At 42.6% G+C, this 25,210-nt stretch overlaps 1 protein-coding gene across 3 annotated transcripts in view; it reads left to right on the top strand.

The window, feature by feature from the left end:
* Nucleotides 1–23,004, top strand: part of mrs2 (magnesium transporter MRS2) — a 29,312-nt gene extending 6,308 nt beyond the window's left edge. For 2 of the 3 annotated variants that reach the window (XM_080203906.1, XM_080203896.1), the window contains exons 5-11: nucleotides 1,209–1,382; nucleotides 3,203–3,333; nucleotides 8,101–8,217; nucleotides 10,554–10,706; nucleotides 17,043–17,160; nucleotides 19,898–20,011; nucleotides 21,108–23,003. In XM_080203906.1, the coding sequence (XP_080060032.1) occupies nucleotides 1,209–1,382; nucleotides 3,203–3,333; nucleotides 8,101–8,217; nucleotides 10,554–10,706; nucleotides 17,043–17,160; nucleotides 19,898–20,011; nucleotides 21,108–21,176 (876 nt within the window). In that variant the 3' untranslated portion in view covers nucleotides 21,177–23,003. Of the gene's footprint in view, nucleotides 1–1,208; nucleotides 1,383–3,202; nucleotides 3,334–8,100; nucleotides 8,218–10,553; nucleotides 10,707–17,042; nucleotides 17,161–19,897; nucleotides 20,012–21,107 lie in introns of all 3 variants that reach the window. The other variant, XM_080203915.1, reaches the window with a different exon arrangement.
* Nucleotides 23,005–25,210: the final 2,206 nt, after the last annotated feature.

Here is a 25,210-nt window from a genome sequence, read left to right as displayed (position 1 = left end):
ACTTCTGTCTCAACAGGAGGTGTAATTTCTGTACTTTGTAAAAACCGTTAAAATATGTCAGAACTAATTCTCTGTAAATGGTTGCTGGTAATAAAAGAAAACCCAGTACAGTGCAGACAAAAATATTTTTGCCGCAGTTAGAGAGATTTCTGTTTAATCTTACGTGATCCAATTCAGGCAGGCTTTGATGGTTTCTTCAGGTTTAAGTTAATCCCAGTTTGCACCAAGAAAGCTCTGGAAAATCATGGAAAAAGAAAGATTTAGAAAGACCTGCATTTATATAGTGCCTTTCAGGACCTCAAAGCAGGTTCCAGCTGTTTAGCACTTTTGGAATTACCGTAGGAAATGCAATAGCCAAATAGATACAGCAAAGTCCCACAAACAGAAGTGTGATAGCAACCGTGCTGTTTATTGAAGGAAATTCATAGAATCCTACAGTGCAAAAGGAGGCCATTCGGCCCATTGAACCTACACCGACAACAATCCCACACAGGCTCTATCCCTGTAACTGTACACCTTTACCTGCTAATCCCTCTAACCTACACATCCTGGGACAGTAAGGGGCAATTTAGCATGGCCAATGCACCTAACCTGCACATCTTTGGACTGTGGGAGGAAACCAGAGCCCCCAGAGGAACACATGCAGATATGGGGAGAATGTGCAAACTCCGACAGACAGTGATCCAAACCAGAATTGAACCCAGTCCCTGGCGCTGTGAGACCACTATGCCCCCCCCCCCCGCCAACCCCCCCATGTGCAACTATTGGCCTGAATTCTCCTAAGAACTCCCCTTTTCTTTGGATACATTCCAAGAGATGTTTAACCTCCACCTGAGTGAACAGATAGGAAGTTAATTTAATTTCTTATTCAAAAGCTGGAACAAATTCTATAATAGCATTTTACACATTGCCCAGAGACAGTGCTTCATCAAGCCTGTGGTTGTACAGCACATCCGTAGCACTGATCCATACTGAATAACCTTTAGAACTTGGAGCTTTAGGATTACCTTCGCTGACATACTTAGCCAGTGTTACCCTTGCTGGCCATCTCACAAAGAGTTGTGGTTTGGTGGTACTTGAATTGTCGCTGAAATAACTCACCACTTGAAAAGTGTCCTGATGAGTGCAAGATGCAAAGCTTTGACATGTCTCTTTTTTTCAGCAATATTCAAGAGGTGTTGTGCGTTTTTCTTTACTCTCTTTGACAGATTATAAAGGCTGTAATCACTCCAGAGTATCTTCTTATCCTGGATTATCGGCAATCAAACCTGGAGCAGTGGCTTTTGAAGTACCTGACATTGCAATTAGCTGGAGATGGACAACTGGTTACGTACTCTTTGCCTTTTGAATTCCAAGCCATAGAGGCAATACTTCAGCACAGGGTTAGTGAAATGAGAATTAATTACATTGCAAAAATATTACAAATTAATGTTGTCAGAATTGCTAGGGAAATTAGTGTCCCGGAGTATGGAAAGCAGCTACAATTAAAGTTGCAGTTCCAATTTCTTCTGAAAGGTAAATAGTGAATGAAACATATGACTATGTTCCATATGACTGTTTGCTATGATTATGTAATTAGTGATTTCATAAACATAAGTGATATCCTATCGCACTTCTTTATTGCACTTTTGGTGTTGAACCTGGACGTTATACCTAAAGGTACTTGGCATATCTGTGGGAGATTTTCTCATGGAAGTATGAAAACTGTGCAGCCAATCTGGCTATTTTCCATGCACTGTATAATGGGTGGCAAGGCGATACAATGGTTAGCACTCTTCCTCACAGCGCCAGGGACCTGCGTTCGATTCCCAGCTTAGGTCCATGCGTGGAATCTGCACATTCTTCCTGTGTCTGCGTGGGTTTCCTCCAGGTGTTCCAGTTTCCTCCCACAGTCTGAAAGACGTGCTGGTTAGGTTGATTGGCCATGCTGGATTGCCTCTTAGTGTCGGGGGTGCTAACAGGGTAAATTTGTGGGGTTATGGGGATAGGACCTGGGTGAGATTTTGTTGGTGCAGGCTTGATGGGCTGAATGGCCTCCTGCAATGTAATGATTCTACAAAATGCCTGTCATTCTTACAAACTTGTCCTACCTCACATCAAGTTCCTTCTACTTAATTATCTGAGAAGCATATTTATTCATTTTGGTTCAAATTTATTGAGAGACCAGAGTTATCTGGAGAAATAGAAAGAAGAAAATTTATCACCACCTGAGCTAAATTTTGTTAGAATTCTAGAACAATTATTCTTTACAAATCATTAGAATTTGAAGACATTGGTTGTTAATAGTGTTGTTATTGGTCTTCCTGAATGCAATAATGTGGTTTCTGAGTTACTCTTTCCAAAAAAACAAAGTGTAATCAAATTCTGAAGTGCAAAATTCCACAATGTCAAAGTTTAAATACAGATAACTTACTACATTTCAGAATGAAAAGATTTTTAAAGTAGGGGAAAGACAAAACAATGGAAAGAAAATTTAAAACTTTTGAGTGAAAATCTTTCAAATGAATACTATTGGACAATCTGCCTGAGTGCTGCCAAATGATAGGATCCACGCCCAAATCCCAGGTATCATTCCCCTTTAAGTTTTAAGTTCAATTTTTTTATTAGTGTCACAAGTAGGCTTACATTAACACCACAATGAAGTTACTGTGAAATCCCCCTAGGCGCCACACTCCAGCGTCTGTTCAGGTACACTGAGAGAGAATTTAGCATGGCCAATGCACCTAATCAGCGCGTCTTTTGGACTGTGTGTGGAAACTGCAGCACCTGAAGGAAACCCAAAAAGGCACAGTGAGAATGTGCAAACACCGCACAGACAGTGACCCACACTGGGAATCGAGGCCGAGTCCTTGGCACTGTGAGGCCGCAGTACTAACCACTGTAGGAAATCCAAGTAAAAAGATATTCCTTTCATGCACAAGGAAGTCTTTTCATCTTTCTGAGCCACTTATATTTACCTTAATGCGATGGACATATATTTACTGGATTGACATTGGATCTACTGATTCCAACTGAGATAGAGTCAACTGTATTCTATCGCTCCATGTTCAGCTACAATTCAGTCTTAACTCTGATTACATTTTGAGGCTGATGTATTCTTAAAAATAATTTGGTACGTTGTTTCAAATCTACGCTCGTAGAAATTCAACAAAAGGACTTTGTCCATTTTTCTTAAAAATAGCCTCTTTTATATTGTCTCCAGATTAGCTTTCTGCAATCAAGACTAAATGAGTTGCAGCCTCAGATACTCGAGATGGTAGAAGCCCTGGTGGACCCCAAACAGTTGTCAATTGATCGAAGCAAGCTACATGTCTTGCTTCAAGCCAGTAAAAAGTAAGAGTAAATGAATCTAACCAAACGTTTAATTAATTCATTACAATTTGGGTCTTGTCTGAATATCTTCTTTATTTCCACAATTAGAAGGCTATTTTCAATGGTGAACTTGTACTTCCTTTGACCTAAAGCTTATAAATTTGATGTATGGTCAGCATTTTAGAGGATTAACAATTTATCATTTACTGAATTATTCTGCACTAATGTATACAGGGCACCAACCATATTCTTCATATCCTCCAAAAAATAATACCACAATTACACTGTTGACTCCCAGCTCATTACCCCGATCTCTCACAAGACCTTGACTGTCCTAGAGTTGTCACACTGCTCGTCCAACATCTAGGACAGAGTGAGCAGAAAAACCAAAGCTATTGTATCCTATCCCTCCCACAAACTCCAGACCCAAGCTATCCACTTCATCCCGCTGCCTGGGAACTGTCTGAGGGTGAACCAGGCCGTTCACAGCCTTATGTAGTATTAGACCCTGAGATAAACTTACGCCTTATCACCAGAATTGCCTATTTCTATCTCCTTGACTTTGCCCAACTCTAACCTGCCTCAACGCATCTCCTGAAACCCTCATCTGTCCCCTTGTTGCCCCGAGATGCGACACTTCCAACAGTTCCTTGGTTTGTCTCCCATCTCCCACTCTAAAGCTCTGGTACCGATATCCTATCTTACATCAGGGCCGGAATTTTCAGGCTGTTTATGCCAGTGGGATTCTCTGGTCTCGCTGCAGTGAATATAGGTTTGGCTGAGTGCCAAATTTCTGTCTTTGCCTACAGTGATGGCAGGGTGTGAACGGTCAGAAAAGTCCAGCCCAGGTCTTGTTTATCCATCACTGTTAGGACGGCACGGTAGCGCAGTGCTGCTTCACAGCTCCAGGATCCTGGGTTCGATTCCTAGCTCGGGTCACGGTCTGTGTGGAGTTTGCACATTCTCCTCTTGTCTGTGTGGGTTTCCTCCGGGTACTCCGGTTTCCCCCCACAGTCCAAAGATGTGCAGGTTAGATTAATTGGCTGTGCTAAGAAATTGCCTCTTAGTGTCCAGGGATGCATAGGTTAGAGGGATTAGTGGGTATAATATGTAGGGATATGGGGGTAGGGCCTTGGTAGAATTGTGTTTTGTGCAGACTCAATGGACCGAAGGGCTTCTTTCTGCACTGTAGGGTTCTATGGTACAGTGCTCATTAACCTACCTCCCAGTCTGGCAATTTTAATTTTAAAATTCCCATTGTCTCAATTCTCCCTGTTCCTATAACTTTCTCCAGGTCTATAACCCTGCAAGATCTCTGAGATTCTCCAGTGCTGCTCTCTTGCACATTCACAATTTTAATCACTCCGTTATTGGTGATCCTGCCATCTACTGTCTAGGCCGTCTCTACCTTTCACTTTCCTTTCAAGGTGTGCGAGATGTGGGCGGTTCCCTCTCTGAGGCCAGTCAGTTTGTATGGATTACACCCGAGCAACTGACTCAATCCTTGGGGGGGAAACTCGATCGGCTCAGTTGTCACCGTTAGGTTTCCACCGACGAGCCCGTCCAAGGAGACACCTCTAGGGACATCGATCCCACTCCCCTTCCCCCCCGCTCTTGAAATCAAAGACACGGCGGAGTCGTTCTACGTCAGTTTATTCAATCTTGCAAGAAAGGGTGCAGTCCCGCAGGCACACACACACTCACAATACATGATTATGCCTTATATGCCTATGCAGTTTATCATACATCTCCCTTCCCTTGTTAATTGGCTCCCGCGCCACACTTCCTTATCGTGAACTGCTCAGCTAGCTTCACCCGCCTACATCTCTCTTCCCTTGTTCTATCTTTGGCGCCTATTCCTCCTTTTTATGGTTCGCAGTAACCGTTTCTTTATCATACCCAACCCATGACTACTTTGACTGCGAGCAACTGATTTCATACTTGTTTTTAAGCACCTGCCCCTGCAAAGCGTTTATACAGCATATTTCACTTCTCGATTTCCCGCTCTGTCAGCCCGCTTTCTCAAAAAATTGCATCAGCTTCCCCTTACAAAGGCTCTCCTCAAAGCCTATGTTTTTGACTACGTTTTTGGTCATGTGTTCTAATGCCTCCTTACGTGATCCACTGTTACATTTTGTTGAATGTGAGAAAACACCTTTAGCGTGTTTAACTGCATAATTGTTTCAAGTCATTTTCTAAGTCCAAGCAATGCTATTTTAAACTTTGGAGCCCTTTTACATTCATTCAAGATTCAGTCATGTGGCAGTTTAAGTTCCTGGAGTTCCCCTTCTTTTCTGTGATGGGGAAGGAAATACAGTTGATGAAGTGAACTACATAAAAGGCTAGTAGCTTTTATTTATCTCTAATCAAAAGGCCCTTCAATCAAACAGGATTAGAGACATGTTCTCACACCTTAAACACGACATCATTTGATTGCACCTTGCACAGGTTTTGCAAACCTAATTAATCAAAGCAAATCTTTATCCAACCAGCTTTAGGGACAGCCCTCTGAGTGGCTTGAAGATGATGGTATGCCTTTTCGACTACCTTATGTACATGTCTCACCACTATCAGGAATTTGTGGAAATAAACGTCCAATATCCCTCTACGCTTCTCGGGATCTGACCATTTATTGTGTACTGTCTTGTCTTCGAGACGTAGAAAATAGAAGCAGGAGTAGGCCACTCAGCATTTTGAGCCTGCTTCGCCATTCATTTGGATCTTGACTGATCATCAAATTCAACATCCTGATCGCACCTTCTCCCTCCACATTATCTCTTGATCCTTTTAGCCCCAAGACTGTGGGTCCGTCTAACAAGGTCATTGTGTCAAAATATCAATTCTGGTCTCTCTCCCTCTAATTTTCCAGCATTTTCGGCATGGCACAGTGGTTAGGACTGCTGCTTCACAGCTCCGGGGTCCTGGGTTCGATCCCCGGCACAGGTCACTGTCTGTGTGAAGTTTGCACGTTCTCTGCGTGGATTTCCTCCGGGTACTCCAGTTTCCTCCCACAGTCCAAAGGCGTGCAGGTTGGGTTGATTGGCCATGCTAAAATTGCCCCTTAGTGTCCTGAGGTGCTTAGGTTAGAGGGATTAGTGGGTAAAATATGTAGGGATATGGGGGTAGGGCCTGGGTGGGATTGTGGTTGGTGCAGACTCAGTGGGCTGAAGGGCCTCTTTCTGCACTGTAGGGTTCTATGATTCAGATTGTATTTTGGATTTCCAGTGTCAATTTTCTGATGGTTCCTGTGCAAGTTTGCGTTGTCCGTAATCCATAAATAAAATGACTGTTGGCCAGCATAGGATCCATAATTTGGTTTACAGAGTTCAAAACCTACTGGACATTTAAAGCAGAAAATCTAGCTGCATATTTCAGACTACAGGAATTGGCCATGCGGTTGGTAATGAAGATGAAAGCTTGCAGCTAGAATATATGAATGGACTGGTCTGGTAGCAGGAGCACTAGTGAATGCAGTTCAGTCCAGGGAACTATGAATAATTCGGTTGGGGCATGTGAGCAAGACTATAGCTATCACTCTTGGGGCTAAAGGGATCAAGGGATATCAGGGGGGAGGTGGGATCAGGATATTGAATTTGATGATCAGCCGTGATCCAAATGAATGGTGGAGCAAGCTCAAAGGATGGAATGGCCCCCCGCTGCTTCTATTTTCTCTGTTTCTAAGACAAGAGAATACACAATAAATGGTCAGATACTGAGAAGCATAGAGGGGTATTGCGAATTCATGTCCATAAATTCCTGATGGTGGTGAAACAGCTACGTAAGGTCGTCAAGAAGGCATACAGGATATTTGTCTTTATCAGCCAAAATATAAAATTAATTTGGGGAGGAATATGAGGGTCATTATTTTCATTCAGAAAATGGTGGGGATCTGAAACTCACTGACAGAGCCAAAAATCCTCGTGACGTGTAAAAGGTACTAGAATCTGCACCTGGTGTGATAACCTACGAGGCTGTGGATGAAGAGCTGGAAAGTGAAAGACTGGCCAGCTCCATATCAGCTGGCAGTGACACAATAGGCTATGTAATGATTTTTATAATTCTGCCCTGAGGAACCTGTCCAGCAATGTCCTGGGGCTGAGATGATTTGCCTTCAACAACCACAATTAACTTCCTTTGTGCCAGTTATGACTCCAACCAGTGGAAGGTTTCCCCCCAGTTCCCTATGACTTAAGTTGATTTGTGCTTCCCCATGCTGTCCTCCGTTAAATACTGCCTTGATGTCAAGTGCAGTCATTCTCACCTCCTCTTGAATTAGGCTCTTTTGCCCGTGTTAAGGCTAAAGCTGAATGAGGTCTGGACCCAAATGGCCCTGGTGGAACATTTGCAAGGGTTTCAATTTTTTTTTGCTGCAATTGTGAAATATTTCTATCTAAATAAGTTCAAAGGTGGGACTTGGAATCTGGGATGGGGAGAGAACAGGAATTATCTGGATATGAATATAGATTGTGTGAGTATTTTCCTTTCTATCTGTTAATTACTTTTCTCGAAGAGTTGAATGGCCTACTCCAGCTCCTATTTCTTTTGTTCTTCTACCTCCATGCAATCTGATGAGCAGCTTTGCAGTTCCTCTGCTACAGCTGGTACAACAACAGTGTAGAGTCACGTCTAAGTTCTCTTTATAAATTCCTATGTCAACATTTATGATGACAAGTTGCCAGGAGATTTGTGCAGATTTAACACTTAACATATGCAGACATTAAATAATTATTTCATATGTAGCTTGTGTTGCAGTCATATCAGAACATTTACGCCTGTTTTCTTTCATAGCCTATCTGAGTTGGAGACGGATATAAAGGTCTTCAAGGAGGCATTACTGGAGATTCTAGATGAAGAGAAACAGATAGAAGAACTTTGCCTCACCAAATGGAGTGAGCAACATGTCTTGTATGTGTTCAGCTTTATTTATTTTCACTTGTGTCAAAAGTCTCAAGCAGGTTCGCTTTTGACTTCGTTGTAACACTGCCGTTAGTGTAGCCAATGTTTTTATCTTGTTTTGCACTTAGCATTTCCATTTAGCTCAAAAAAAAGGCAATACGTAGTTTGTAATTTTGGGGTTGGAGAAGCATTTGAAATCTGCTTTTGAAGTTACATATTATAGAAGGATAATTTTTTTTCTTTTTCCCAAGTTTGGAAACGTGTGTGTGTTTGTGTGCAGGACTGCTTTCTACTTTTATTTTGAGTACTGAGTAGTTAAATAGTACTCATTATCTAGCCTCAACATGAAATGGAGAGGAGACAGTGACCAGATTCTTGTACCTGGTGCTGATGACTTTGGTATCTGTTTTGTGATCCATATTTCAGTTTTCATTCCCAGCAGTTTTTACAATTCATTTTATGAGATGTGGGCAGCCTGGCTAGGCCAGAACTTGTTCCCTTGAGAAGGTGGTAGTGAACTGCCCTCTTGAACCACTGCAGTCCATGTGGGTGTAGGTATACCCACCATGCTGTTATAGAGGGGGTTCCAGGATTTTGACCCAGTGACAGTGAAGAAACGGTGATATATTTTCAAGTCAGGATGGTGGTGCTTCCAGCTATTTGCTGCCTTTGTCCATCTAGATGGCAGCGGTTATGGGTTTTGAAGGTGTTGCCTAAGGAGCTTTGGTGAGTTCCTGCAGTGCATCTTGTAGATGATGCACGTGGCTGCCACTGTTCATCGGTAGTGGAGGGATTGAATGTTTGTGAAAGGCATAGCAATCAAGTGGGCTGCTTTGTTTTGGCTGGTGTTGAGTTTCTTGAATGTTGTTGGGGCTGCACTCATCCAGGCAAGGGGAGAGTATTCCATCACACTCCTGACTTTCACCTTGTAGATGCTGGACAGGCTTTAAGGAGTCAAGAGGTGAATTACTCGCCACAGGATTCCTAGCCTTTGACCTGTTCTTCCAGCTACAGTATCTATATGGCTAGCCCAGTTTAGTTTCTGGTCAACATTAACCCCACAATATCAATAGTGGGGGATTCAATGATAGTAATGCCATTGAATGTTAAGGGGTGATGATTAGATCTTCTTTTGTTGGAGATGATCGTTGTCTGGCACATTGTGTGTGGGGGGGGGGCGTCGGATGGTGATGAAATTAGATATGAATTCCTTGCTCAGTGTATATTTGGAGCTCTTCTGCCTTGCCATAATGGTAGCTTTCACCCTTTTCTCCAAGGCAAAATCTCTACTAAATAGGGTTTCGTTTTTCACAGTTTGCGGCATCCAAGATCGGAGATACTGGATGGGATTTTATTTCCTCACACGAGTGCAATTGGAAATTCCTGCCTCAAGTCAATGGACGTTTCCATTGTCCACCCCTCGCTCGCTCCGATTCTGTAGTGGGTAGGGTAGCAGAATTCCAGCAACTGTTTCAGCTCATGCAGCACCTGAAGATAAATTATAAATACCTTGCCTGTGGGAATTGGATTACGAAGAATCAAATTCAGTTGAAGGCTTGACCCCATTTAAGTTGAAGCCATTATCATACATGCTTGGGCTGAATCCAATCTCCAGGACTCAGTGTTGAAAAGCCAGCGCATGCTGCAAATATGATGCAGACAGTATTTTCACATAGAACCATTCTCCCCTACCTAAGGGTAATAAATAATCTGCAGATGCTCTTGTTATGAAAAGTGGCATGAAGTGAATAAATTATGAATGGATCTACTTGAAAGGAATTATGTTTATTGAAGTTGTTTGAGACATATCTCAAAAGAGAAGATTTACTCGGATGCTACTGGGACTTGAAGGTTTGAGATATAAGGGGAGGTTAGATAGACTGGGACTTTTTTCTCTGGTGAGTAGGAGGCTGAGGGGTGATAGAGGTCTACAAAATAATGAGGGCATAGATGAGGTAGATATTTTCACAAAGGTAGGGGGGTCTAAAACTGGAGGGCAGAGGTTTAAGGTGCGAGGAGAGAGATACAAAAGGGTTCAAAGGGGCAACTTTTTCACACACAGGGTGGTGAGTATCTGGAACAGAGTAGTAGAGGCAGTAGTAGAGGCAGGTACAACTTTGCCTTTTAAAACGCTTTAGACAGTTACCTGGGTATAGAAGGATATGGGCCAAATGAGGTCAATTGGGATTAGCTTAGTTGTAAAAACTGAGTGGCATGGACAAGTTGGGCTGAAGGGTCTTTTTCCATGCTGTAAACCTCTATGACTCTATAGAAATCTTGTGATATTTAAAATTAAGTGCTTTTGCTGTGTTGGTGGGGATTACCTATACTTCCTTTGTTCGCAGTGAACAGAATAATAGAGGAATTAATCCTGCGGAAGAGATGGAACTGCTTCTAGAAAGCTATTACCGACAGGCTGAAGACTTGTCTAATTCAGTGCGAGAGTTGAAAGTGTTAATAGATGACTCTGAGAGCATCATTTTTATCAACTTAGACAGGTTGGTTAATGTCAGCAATCTTCCCCTCATTATGACTGAGGCAAGATGCACACACATTTATTTATTTGATTATATTGTTCTCATCATTAATTAATTAGTGCAGTAGAATTTTTAGCAACACTACATTTGCTTACAGATTTCATTTCCAAACCAACATGCCAATTGAATTTGTTACAGGCCACATTAAGAACATAAGAACATAAGAAATAGGAGCAGGAGTAGGCCATCCAGCCCTTCGAGCCTGCCCCGCCATTCAATAAGATCATGGCTGATCTGTCGCTGCTCAGTTCCACTTTCCCGCCCTCTCCCCATAACCCTTAATCCCCTCTCCTATCAAAAACCCATCAACCCGCGTCTTAAAAATATTTAGCGAGGCAGCCTCCACCACTTCAACGGGCAGAGAATTCCAGAGATTCACCACCCTTTGAGTGAAGAAGTTCCTCCTCAACTCCGTTCTAAACCGCCCCCCTTTTATCTTGAGGCTGTGCCCCCTAGTCCTACTGTCTTTTTTGAGCGGGAAGAGTCTTTCCACCTCTATCCTATCCATCCCATTCATCATCTTATACGTCTCAATGAGATCTCCTCTCATTCTTCTAAACTCTAACGAGTACAAGCCCAGTTTATTCAGCCTCTCCTCATAGCTCAACCCCCTCAACTCCGGTATCAGCCTAGTAAACCTCCTCTGCACTCCCTCCAAGGCCAAAATATCTTTGCGCAGGTGCGGCGCCCAAAAATGCACACAGTACTCCAGTTGCGGCCTCACCAATGCCCTATACAGCTGCAGCAAGACCTCCCTACTTTTATATTCAATCCCCTTCGCTATGAAGGCCAGCATCCCATTCGCCTTCCTGACCACCTGCTGCACCTGCAAGCTGGGTTTTTGCGACTCATGCACAAGGACCCCGAGGTCCCCCTGCACCGTCGCCTGCTGCAGTTTTTCGCCTCGTAAGCAATAGTCCTTCCTACCATTTTTCCTACCAAAGTGGACCACCTCACACTTGCCAACATTAAATTCCATTTGCCATTTCCTGGCCCATTCGCCCAGCCTATCTAGATCCTTCTGCAGACTCTCCACACCCTCCGCACAATTTGCCGTTCCCCCAATCTTGGTGTCATCAGCAAATTTCGACACTCTACACTCGGTTCCCTCCTCCAGATCATCTGTATAAATGGTAAAAAGCTGAGGTCCCAGCACTGACCCCTGGGGCACTCCACTAGTCACCATCTGCCAATCCGAATAGCACCCGTTGACCCCCACTCTCTGCCTCCTATTTGACAACCAATCCTCTATCCACGCTAACACCCTACCCCCAACTCCATGTCCCTCGACCTTCTGCAATAACCTCTTGTGAGGCACTTTGTCAAACGCTTTCTGAAAATCTAGAAAGACCACATCCACCGGCTCTCCTCTATCCACCGCCCTAGACACATCCTCATAGAACTCCAGTAAATTTGTCAGACACGACTTCCCTTTAATGAAACCGTGCTGCGTCTGCTCTATCAAGCAATTCCCTTCAAGATGCCTCGCAATTTCCTCCTTAATGACAGATTCTAACATTTTACCTACCACAGATGTTAAACTAACCGGCCTATAATTCCCCGCCTTTTGCCTGGCACCCTTCTTAAACAACGGCGTAACATTAGCCGTTTTCCAATCATCCGGCACTTCCCCGGAATCCAGCGACGTTTGGAAAATAACCACCAAGGCATCCACTATCACCTCCGCCATTTCTTTCAGAACCCTCGGATGCATTCCATCCGGTCCTGGGGACTTGTCCACAATCAGCCCCTCCAGTCTGTCGAGCACCGCCTTTCTAGTAACAGTAATGTCATTAAGACCCTCCAGTCCTACTACCTTTCTATCGCTAACACCCGGCAAATTATTCACGTCCTCCTCCGTGAAGACAGAAACAAAAAAGTTATTCAATACCTTAGCCATATCCCCATCCCCTACCACTAGGTCCCCTTTCTCATCCTCTAAAGGACCAACATTCACCCTAGCCAGCCTCTTCCTTTTTATATATTTATAAAAACTCTTGCTATCCTTTTTTATATTAAGCGCTAGCCCAGCTTCATAGTTTCTCCTACCCTTCCTTATCAACTTCTTTGTCAATCTTTGTTGACATTTAAACCTCTCCCAATCCTCTTCTCGCCCACTACTCTTAGCTACTCTAAATTCCTCCGCTTTTAGTTTAACACTTTCCTTCACCTCCTTCGTTATCCACGGCTTATTACCTCTCCTCTTACTATCCTTTTTGACCATCGGAATAAATTTCCGTTGAGCACCAAGAAAGATCTCCTTAAAGATCCTCCACTGCTCCTTAACAGACCCTCCCTCCAACGCGCTCCCCCAGTCCACATTCGCCAATTCTTCTCTCATCCTACCGTATTTCCCTCTATTCAAACAAAGGACGCGTGTCCGGGAACCCACTTTCTCCTCCTCCATCTGCACCAGAAACTCCACCATACAATGATCACTCTCCCCAAGAGGATCCTTCACCACAAGGTCCCTAATTCTACCCGCTTCATTACATAGCACCAGATCCAAGATAGCTCGCTCCCTCGTCGGCTCCAACACACACTGTTCGAGGAAACTATCCCGGCAGCATTCCAAGAACTCTTCCTCGAGCCCCCCACGTCCAACATGGGTCGACCAATCAATATGCAGATTGAAATCCCCCATAACTACGGCCGTCCCATTCCTGCACGCCGCACTTATTTGCGCGTTAACAGCCCGCCCCACCTCCAGATCATTATTCGGGGGCCTATAGACGACACCCACCAGCGTCTTCCTCCCTTTGCTGTTCCTAATCTCCACCCACAACGATTCCACCCTCTGCTCCTTGGCTCCAATATCATCCCTTGCTACCACCGTGATGCTATCCTTAATCAGCAGAGCTACGCCCCCCCCTTTTCCCTCCTGTCTATCCTTCCTAAACACTTGATAGCCCTGTACATTCAGCTCCCAGTCCCTGTCACCCTGCAGCCACGTCTCTGTAATGGCCACCAGATCGTATCCATTTGTGTCGATCTGCGCCATCAGCTCATCCACTTTATTCCGAATGCTTCGTGCATTCAGATAAAGTGCTTTCATCCCAGCCTTCACCTGGACCCTATTTGCCGCAACGCCACCAACTATACTCACGCCCCCTACTCCCTCTATTATTGGGACATCCTCGGCCTCTTCCCTTACATGTACACTCTCCTTAACTTTAGGCCTTGTAAGGTCACCTACCCTCACACCCTCCCCCCCCATAATTAGTTTAAAGCCCTGTCTACAGTCCTCTTTACTCGATTCGCCAGCACTCTGGTCCCAGCACGGTTCAGACCAACCCCATCCCTCCCGAACAGGTCCCACCTACCCCAATACTGGTGCCAATGCCCCATAAATTCAAACCCATTCCTCCCACACCAATCCCTGAGCCACCCATTCACTTCCTTAATCCTGTCAACCCTACGCCCATCTGCACACGGTTCAGGCAGTAGCCCAGAGATAACCACCTTGTCGGTTCTACTTTTTAATTCCATTCCAAGCTTTTCATACTCCCTCCCCAGATCCTCAGTCTGCATTTTGCTTACGTCGCTGGCACCCACATGTACCACAACGACCGGATTCTCACCCTCCCACTCCAGGTTCCTCTGCAGCCCAGCTGCGACATCCCGTACCCGAGCACCAGGCAGACAACACACCCTTCTGTGCACTTTGTCATTGTGACAAAGGACAGTGTCAATACCCTTCACCCCACTATCCCCAATCACTACTACGTTCCTTTTCCTTTTCTCTTTGCCTATGTCCTGCTTAAGATTAAGATTTGTTCTGAATAGAAAATTTGTTCATAGGAAATTAAAATTAGAACACCCACTATTTTGAAAGGATGACATTTTTTTGTCAACTTTAAAAAAACATTGAAGACCTTTTGAAAGAAAATAATGTTCTGAATCATCAGTATTTCAGTTTAGGGTGCTGTGATTTATTTATATGCGCACCATTAAGAAATGGGTGGCTAACTATGTGTTACCCACCTAAATGTCATGGGGCAAACGAACTAGGAGATAGTAGCTAATTTAAATAGCACTAACGTAACTATTATATAGAGACATGATACATGTACCAAAAGGTAATGAAAACTCTCATTTGATACTATTAATTGGGATTTTAACAATTTATTGTAACGTGATAAGTGGTTGATGTTGTGCCTGGTGTTATCATGCACCAGACAACATGTGAAATTTATACTTAAGAGGGAAACATTAGCAGATCACTTGAGAAAAGGCAGGTTAGGACTAATCAGACAGTATTTTCAATGAGCCAGCTTGTCTGTCTAGGGGAGGTGGTGGTGTCACTGGACTAATAATCCAGACACCTCTGGCTACATTGGTTTGAAACCCACCACGGCAGATGGTGAAACTTGAACGCAATAAAAATTTGCAGTCAAAAGCCTAATGGTGACCATGACACCGCTCTCAACCGTTGTAAAAATCCATCTGGTTCACTAGTGCCCTTTAGGGAAGGAAATTTTATGTGGTCTGGCCTATATGTGACTCCAGATCCACAGTAATGTGGTTGACTCTTAAATGCCCTCTGAAATTGCCTGGCAAGCCAGTTCAAGGGCATTTGGGAATGGGCAATAAATTCTGGCCCAACCAGCAACGCTCAACTCCCATGAATGAATAGAAAAAAGGTATGATGGACCAATAGATCTTTGTGCTGTTTGATTCTCCACAAGAAGCAGAATTTCATAATGACATCTTTGAAAACTAAAACAATCCTGGTCTTTTGAATTTCTGACAATTATTCTTAGAAATGTACAAAGATTTCAATTGGAAAAGTTGTACTTTTTAATGAAAGAAAGGTCTTTACATTCTTGAAATGTTTTGAAAATTTACTCCCAATTTCCGAATGATATGGTCACAAAAGTGGCATAGTTGAGGTAAACTTTGTGACTTAATGAGATTATTTAAAGCTAATTTTTGTTTTAGGTATATATAAAACTGGACATTTTTTTTCACAAATTAAGTCTTGGGGAAGTAATCCAGTGCATCAGTGTTGGTAATCAATGTCAATCGAAAGACAATGCGATGTGTAGACTAGTTCTGTACTCCATTACAAATGTCTATTTCTGTCCAATGCTTTTATTAATTTGATTCCTTGCCCCAGTTGTTGAGCTTCTCTGTAGACCCAGAGAGAGTGCTGACAAACAAGCTCTGCATCTTCATCAACATTCACCTACATGTGCTCTCAAGAAAAGTGTCAAATAATATAGTTTGGAATCATTTTCACTATTTGCATCATTACCTCTGAAGCTTATTCCTTCCTGAGAGGTTATGAAGAGAGCATTTGCTCATGCTGTCAGCTGCACACCTCCATTATTAAATCTGGTATGGTTCACGTCTACACTTCTTTACGTAAAACAGAGCAGCTTGCACAGTTCTGGGGTTTAAAATTTTCATCTTTCATATTTAAATATTTCCATTCCATGCCCCCTTCCTATCCACCTCTTCAAGTCCCTTGAACGCTGCATTCCTTCAACTTTGGCCTCTTTATCATTGCTCTCTATTTGCCCCACCAATGGTGACTAACTTCAAACAGACTCCATGTGCTGCGGTTTTCTCCCTATTTTTCCATTAAGACCTTCTTCTTTGACCAAACCTTTGGGCACTCGCACCCTCCGAATCTCTCCACCTCAACCCTTTTTCTCTGCCTACTTCTGTGAACGTTCTGTGGGATTTTTTTTCAAGGTGAAGGTGCTGTTTGAATACAGGTTAGTTTTTCAGATGGCCGATTGGCACAGTATCCTTAGAAATTTAGGTGTCAAGAACAGTTGAGTTTCCCAATGTTCTAAGCCTAGAAACTAGTTGTTTCCTTGATGTTAAAATTGTGTTTATCCTGGTAACAAGGGGGCAAAACAATTGCTGTCTTTTAGAACAAAAGCAGCAAATGTTGGATAAATTCTGCATCTGTGGAGAGACACAGTAAGAAGTCTCACAACACCAGGTTAAAGTCCAACAGGTTTATTTGGTAGCAAAAGCTGCTAGCTTTCAGAGTGCTAGTGGTTTTTGCTACCAAATAAACCTGTTGGACTTTAACCTGGTGTTGTGAGACTTCTTACTGTGTTTACTGCAGTCTAACACCGGCATCTCCACATCTGTGGAGAGAAACTGAGTTAATATTTCAAATCCAAATGACCCACTACTTTCAAAATATCGCATGGTTAAATATGAATGTGACATTTCAAGGAGCTTGTATAGAATTTATGCCCATTGTGTTGTTTTATTGTGGAGCATGCATCTATGGGAACCGGTGGGTGTGGACTAACTAATTTTGGTTTTCTGCAGCCACCGGAATGTGATGATGCGTTTGAACCTCCAGTTGACAATGGGAACCTTTTCAGTTTCCCTGTTTGGAATTCTAGGAGTTGCCTTTGGTATGAATTTGGAATCTTCCTTTGAAGAGGTGAGAACAATTTAGTGTGCACTCTCTCTTGCTGACGTCACCAAAGAACTGGTTGTCCTGATGCCAATATCTTGCCAGACTGCTATTCATTGACCTTGGGTTGTAGAAACTGCCTTTGGTATGGGTCACCTTTGCTTGGGGTACACCTGTTGTTGCAATGCCACCTGGTTGCCTCTGGGAAAGATTAACTTGGAAAGGATGAAGCTGCAGGTTGGGTCTAGGTTTATGTTGGGTTACTGCAGTGTTAAGTCACATATGGCACAATGGTTGGCAATGCTGCCTTACAGCCCCAGGGACCCGCGTTCAATTTCAGCTTTGGGTGACTGTCCGTGTGGAGCTTGCACATTCTCTCTGTGGCTGCATGGGTTTCCTACTGGATGCCCCAGTTTCCTTCAGTGATCCAAAGGAGTGCAGGTTAGATTGATTGGCATTGCTAAAATTGTCCCTTAGTGTACAAAGATGTGTAGGTTAGGGGGATTGGTAGGATAAATACATGGGGTTATGGGGATAGGGCCTGGATGGGATACACTGAGAGCTGATGCGGACATGATGGGTCGAATAGACTCCTTCTGCACTGTAGTGATTCTATGCTACTCTGCTGCTTATTAGCATGATGATGGAATGTTTTGACCCACTATTGGATATAATGTACAATAGACAATTGCCTCTGCAGATTGATGTTTTCAGTTTCCTGCTTTGAAATTTCCACAGTGAGTTTTGATAGGAGAAGAGCATAATCAGAAAAGATTCTCCTGGTACTAGAGTGGAAAGAGGTCAGATAGAGAAAAGATGAGATTCATTAAAGATGCTAAAACACTCAACCAAAGATAAATACCAAATAGTTGATTTATCTTGAATGATTTGTGCCTCAGGTATTTGGAAGTGAAGATTGAGCAGCAAGCCCTGCCCAACTAGAGTTAATCAAAGCAAATCTGAACAACCGTAGAATCTTACAGCATAGAATAAAACCATTTGGCCCATTGTGCCTGTCAGCTTGCCCTTCCGCCTGCTCTTCAATCCCTTTTTTCAATTTTTTTTGCTTTCTTTTTTGGGCCAGGTGAGGGGTGGTTTGGAAAGGGGCAGTGGTGAGTGGGAAAAAACATGATCCACAGTGCTCAGCCAACTACCATCTCGCAATGTGTTTGCTTTGTTTCTTCACTCATCCATCTCATCGCACAGCTCTTCACCCTGCTAATAACTCCTCCGCTGCTGCCAGCCCTTTTCTCCCAATACTGTCCCTTTGAACTACACGTGGAATCCCGGTTCCTCCCCTCCCCATGCTCCCCACTTCATTTACTCCACCAATACACCACAGCCTACGGTTTCACCTTTCATTGTCTCCAAAGTCTTTTTCAAAATCATACAATCTCCCCTCCTCCACAGCTAGATCCAGTTCTTCCATTCCCTAGCCCCTTCCCCCACCCATATGATGCCTCTCACAACCTTAAAGGACAACCTCCTTGTTCTTGCCCACTCCCTTAATTTTTGTGTTTCTTATAAATACATCAGGAGTAAATTCTATTTTTTGCCCACCTGTGCTTAGTCCCATTCCTATTACAAAAATAAACAAACAAGATAGCCCACATCTTCTTCTGTTCTGAGTGCACCCATTCCAAAGGTGTGCAGGTTAAGTTGATTGGCCATGTTAAATTGGCTTTTAGTGTCAGGATGACTAGCAGGGTAAATACGTAGGATTAGTGGAATAGGGGCAGTGTGGGATTGTGGTCAGTGCAGACTTGATAGGCCAAATGGTCTCCTCCTGCGCTGTAGGAATTCTATGAACCCTATAATTAATAGGAACTGAAATTGGGTATACACCTAGTGGTTCAATGACTTGTTTTGACCTATCCTGACAAAGTTGTCATGTGTTGTATGTTACAATAGCAGTAGATAGCAATGTTGGGATGACATGCACTCCAACACTACTGGAGTGTGGGCAATGTTTATTATTTATCGTGTAAAAGAAAAGGCAATTTTGTATCATAATAAATATCACATCCAACCATAATAATCACATTCGGAACATAGATGTACTTTCTCCAAAAAAGCTTTAATCCTTCACACAGGCCCTGTGACATTTCTGCTTATTTAGGATTCCAATGAATCATAGAATGGTTACAACACAGAAGGAGGCCATTCTGCCTAACATCATCATGCTGCTCCGCTGCAGTAGCAAATCAACTAGTCCCACTTCCCAGACCTTTTCATATACACCTGCAGTTTATTCTCTCTTCAGGTTCTTGTCCAATTCCTTCCTGAAAGCCATGATTGAATCTGTCTCCGCCACACTTTAAGGCAGTATTTCCAGATCCCAACCACTTACTGTGTAAAAGAAAAGTTTTTCCTTATGTCACTGTTTGTTCTTTTGCCAGTCACCTTAAATCAGTGCCCTCTGTTTTATGATCTTTCCACAAATGAACAGTTTCTCTCTACTTACTTTGTCCAAAGTCCTCATGATTTTGAACACCTCCATCATGTATCCTCTTAACTCTCTCTATAAGAGGAGAACAGCCCCAGATTCTTCACGTAACAAAGATCTTCAAACCTGGAACCATTCTCTGATCACTAAGACACTAAGCTACAAATCAATCAAAGTATAAATATACAATGTAGCCCCAGTCAGGTTTAATAAAGTTTGTAACCTTCAGAATAGACTGTGGAACCGAATAGCTACTTAACAAAACAATGATGTCTTTCTGTTCAATCAGCATCAACCATGAAACCGTTTTGTTTCCAGGACCCCCGGTTCTTCTGGTTGGTAACTGGAATAATGTTTCTCGGGAGTGGACTAATGTGGCGACGCTTACTGTCCTTTCTGGGTCGACATCTTGAGCCTCCAGCACCTCCGCCGGTACGTTTCACTTCCAGCGATTTAATCTAACGGCAGAGAAAGGGCCCATTTAGCCAATTATGCCTGTGCCAACTCTGAAAGAGCGCGCCAGCTAGTTGCACGTAACCCTGCTCTTTCCTCATTGCCCTGCAACTTCATCCTTTTCTGGTACAGTATATGTCCCATTCCCTTTTGGCTGCTTGCTGATCTAAATGAAAGTGTTTGCTCTCCAGAATATTTGAGTACAAATTGTTTAAATGAATCGTAAAATTTAATTTCATGTGCAGACCTGATGACATGAAAAACATGCAATCAAATTGAAGGTGATAACTTTCTGCAAGTTTCTTTGTGAGACATTCTTGAGATATGGGCATCACTAGCAAGGGTTTCGTTTGTTGCCTTTAAGAGTGCGGTGATGAATTGCAGCCTTAAACCGCTTAAAGTTTCCTTTATAAGTTGCCAATGATGTGCCTGAACCCCTATCTGAACAGAAGATATTACAATGCATTAATGTATATTTTAACGACTCCCAGTGGGGACTCCAAAACTTGACATGGTGTCACAGTGGTTAGCACTGACTCACAATGCCAGGGATCCGGGTTCGATTCCTGGCTTGGGTCACTGTCTGTTTGGCATTTGCACGTTCTCCCTATCCCTGCATGGGTTTCTTCTGGGTGCTCCCACAGTCCAAAGATGTGCGGGTTAGGTGGATTGGCCATACCAAATTGCCCCTTAGTGCCTGGGGGACTGGCTAGAGTAAATGGGTTACGGGGACAGGGCCTGGGTGGGATTGTGGTCAGTGCAGACTTGATGGGCCGAATGGCCTCCTTCTGCATTGTAGGATTTCATGATTCTATTTTTTGGTCCTGAATTATGAACAGCAGAGTTTTGTGACCTTTGCTTCTACCATCTAAATTAAGGGCTCGTCAAATGTGTAATAATCCACTGAGCCACACACTTTTCCTAGTGCAAAGAGTTTTCGTTCTTTTAACCACATCATGGCACCGTAGGTGACGATCAGCACAGCTTTGCGTCATTGTATGCAAAGAACTTTGATTTAAACCATCTGACTGGGAATTGAACCGAAACCTCTCTGTCTTGTTTTTGGTTGCTCCAGATGCCATCTATCCTGAAAAGATCGCAGCTGACTGGTGGAAGAATAGACCTGAGACACGCTTCCAAATGATGAACTTGGAAATTTTGCCTGAATGTTTATTAGTCGTCTGTGCAAGCAGCACCCAGTAGCACAGCACTGGAAATATATTTCATGCACAGTACTTGCAAAGCCTTCAACAAGTGACAATTTGATTTTTTGAAACATAACTTGTGTATTGTGGATCAAAGGGCCAATGCTCCGAGGACCCTTCCTAACGTGCCACAATTGTCGGTTTGCATCAGGCCTTACAGTCTATGATGAGACCAGTCATGAGGCGGTGGAAGAAAATAAATTTCACAGTGCAGTAATTAATGTGCTGTCCATCTTGGCGTTAGTTGTTTAGGAGGCTATTCCTTTTTGTCACCTATTCCTTGTGTTAAAAATAACATGATGACTACACATTATTTATTTTTTTCTGATTAATTATCTAACACAGAAGTGCCTCAGTGAAATATATAGAGTGGAATGACCTTGTTCGTTCCCGCCCCACTGCCAGCGAGAATGGAGAATTTGGCACTCTGCTAAAACTACATTCACTGCAGCAGTACCGGAGAATCCCAACCACAGACAAGGTTGGAGGTTTCCAATGATGATGCTTGACACCTCCTACTTCATCATTCTTTAGCTGAACATTGTGGATAGATGATGTACACTCCAGTGTTTTCCAATCCTGCTGTATAGCAGCTGCTAGGAGATAACTACTATGGGCTTTGGGAGATGCTAGCCATTTTACAAATCCTTCCCTCACTACCACCCTCCCAACAACCCCCATTTAATCTTGAACCTTCTCTGTGAGAACCAGTTGGTTTTTGGAACTTGATGCTGGAAGAATAATGGCACAACACGTGCCATTACATATTACAGTGTCCTAGCTGCTGAAGAATGGTTAATACTGCTCTTTTTAAAAAATATATGTTGTACAGTGTGAATAAAATTTAAATTTGAGAGAAATATTTTCTTACATCTGTGCTAAATGTAAACAAGTAGCTTTATATAATCAGAGGATAAATGCAAAGGCTATTTCCAAAAGCACAACAGTCCAGTCAATGTTAATGACCATTGAGGCAATACTCTGTGTTTGGCCTGTTTTACCCAGTCAGTAAATATCTTGGCATTAATCGTGGTGTAGATGGAGACCATTGCCCCATTTCTCTTCAAGTACCTATCCTGCTCTCGTTTGAAGTTACTACTGAATTTGCCTTAGGCAGTGCTTTGCAGATTAAAATAACTTGGAGCAAAAAAAAAATTCTGATCTCATTTCTGGCTCTTAAATCTGCGTCCTTTTTTAGATTCTTGTTCTTTTTCTCTGAATTTGAGACCTCTCTCCTTTTCCCCTCTTGGTTTTTGGTTTCCTTTTCAGTTTTGGACTTGCTATCTGTCCCTTTCCACATCCTGCATGTTCTGACACTTTCTGCAGAATGCTGCTTCCTTCTGGATAACCTTACTTAGTTGTGGATCTTTCTCTCTCCAATCCCCTTTTTCTAAGCAACAGTATCATCTTTATTAACTTGTTTTCTTTTAACTTCCCTTTAAGAGTCGCAAAGCCTCAGTAAAATGCAGGCAACTTATAAAGTGAAACCAAAACTCAAATGCCCTTATTAGCACACAAATATAGGAATACAAGCCCTTGGGTTAGTGACTTTTAGCAAATGGAAATGGTTTCTCTATACATACTTTATCAAAACCATTCGTGAATTTAAATATCTCAAGTCAAATTTCCCCTTAACATTCTCTGCTTTAATCCCAGCTTCACTGGTCTACTCACATAAGTAAAATCGCTCGTCTGTGATACCATTCCAGGAAGCCGCCTCTGCGCTCTCCAAAAGCAGCATAGTGGCACAGTGGTTAACACTACTGCCTCATAGTGCCAGGGGCCCGGGTTTGTTTCCAGCTTGGATTACTGTCTGTGTGGAGTTTGCACGTTTTCCCCCCGTCTGCATGGGTTTCCTCCCACAATCCAAAAGATGTGCTGGTTAGGAGCATTGGCCATGCTAATTTCTCCCTCGATGTACCCGAACAGGCACTGGAGTGTGGCGGCTAAGGGATTTTCACAGTAACTTCATTACAGTGATAATGCAAATCTACTTGTGACAATAATAAACAGACTTTAAAACTTTAAATTCTTCCTAAAGTTTGTTGATCAAAATTGGTTACGTCACTCCAACTGAGGCCTAACTAGTGAATTACAAGTTTTGGTATAACTTCCTTGTACTTATCATCCCAGTTGATATTACCAGTGGACAAGTCAGACCCCAGAAAGGAATCTGACTTGATAGAATCTAACTTTGTTTTGTGTAGAAATGTCGCTGGTGGCTAGTGAATAAAGTCACAGGAGTCAGCTGATGAGCTTTTAACAAAAGAATAAAATAGTTATTAAAAAAGGAAAAAAATGAATGATATTACAAAACTCCTTCACCCCAAGTATCTATACAGATTCATAAGAATATCACAAATTACAAAATCTATCCTATGTTCTAATGTTCATGTTAAGTACACAATGCATATAAACTGACCTGTTATCAGACACGCTGCACTCTGAAACCAAGTGATAGATGCCATCCCAATAGATTCTATGGATTTCTTCCCCCAGATGCTTGTCACACAGTAAGCCAACTAGTCTCACAGAAGCTCTCTCTTTTAACTTGGGTTTCCAATTTCCATCCTCAAAGAACTCGCCTTGGTGTTTCTTCCCAAACTGCTTTCACTCGGATATCTTCAACATGGATCCACCTCCAGGGTTTCCAGCCCCTTCTGATTCAGGCTTCACCTTCTGCATAGTCTCAGACACTCAGCTGTACAACAGAACATCACTGTTTCACAGGGAAATAGTAAAAGTTATAGACCTTCAGCTGTCTGCTTTAATCTTCTGGCTCCTTGCAAGCCTCTTTTGCTTTAAGTCTGCTTCCTGCACCTCTCTTCAAACATGCAATGTCCTTTGCGCTTCACTTAACAGGACCTTTTCTAGATTCTTGTTCTTTTTCTTTTTCTTTGAATTTGGGACCTTTCTCCTGTTCCCCTCTTGGATTTTGGTTTTCTTTTTAGTTTTGGACTTGACATCTGTACCTTTCCATGTGCTGCATGTTCTGACACTTTCTGCAGAAAGCTGCTTCCTTCTGGGTAGCCTTACATATCTGTGGATCTCTCTCTCTCCAATCCCCTTTTTCTAAGCAACAGTATCATTTTTATTACCTTGTTTTCTATTGACTTCCCTTTAAGAGTCACAAAACCTCAGTACAATGCAGGCAACTTATAAAGTGAAACCAAAACTCAAGTGCCTCCATTAGCACACAAATATAGGAATACAAGTTAAATTGAAAGCTATATCTTGTTCCTAACAGTCACAGAATACAAATATAATTTGCTTAAAACTATTTCCATTTCCTAACACGCTCTATGCTTCTATTAAGAAATCCAAAGATCTTGAATTTTTTTTTAAACTACCAACTTGTTGTCATTTTCATAGATTACTCTATGTAAACCCCCATTCTCTCTGTTTCTGAACCTGTTTCAAAATGGTACTAATTATATTGCTTCTCATTTTTCTTTTCAAAAAGTATCATTTCACACTTCAGTAAGTTTTATCTACCATGGAGATGTCCATTTCACCAGCCGATCTATGGACAGAACTCTCCAACCTCCCCACAATGGGTTTTTCTGTGGCAGAGATGGCTAACCATTGGTTGCCAAAGTCAATGGTGATTTTCATTCCTCACCCATGCTGCTGTTAGGGATCCTGTGGCAGGGGGTCAACTTCGGCAGGACTGGAAGATCCTGCCAGCTGGAAGAGCTGGAGAATTTCACCCAATGTTTCCTGAAATCTGCTGTATCCTTCTCATTCTTTAAAATTTTTCTAAGTTTCAAGCCATCTGCAAACTTTTAAATTGCAACTTGTGGACTCAAGCCTGAATACTAATAAATATCAATACTTAATTTGATTTTATTTATTATTGTTGTATATATTGGGATACAGTGAAAAGTATTGTTTCTTGTGTGTTATACAAACAAAATATACTATTTGCAGAGTACATAGGGGAGAAGGGAGGGAGAGAGTGCAGAATATAGTA

The sequence above is a fragment of the Carcharhinus amblyrhynchos genome, chromosome 2, assembly GCF_965287045.1.
Source record: "Carcharhinus amblyrhynchos chromosome 2, sCarAmb.v2.hapA, whole genome shotgun sequence".
NCBI lineage: Eukaryota > Metazoa > Chordata > Chondrichthyes > Carcharhiniformes > Carcharhinidae > Carcharhinus > Carcharhinus amblyrhynchos.
The sequence above is the reverse complement of the archived record's forward strand: the minus strand, read 5'-3'. Positions and strand labels throughout refer to the sequence as shown.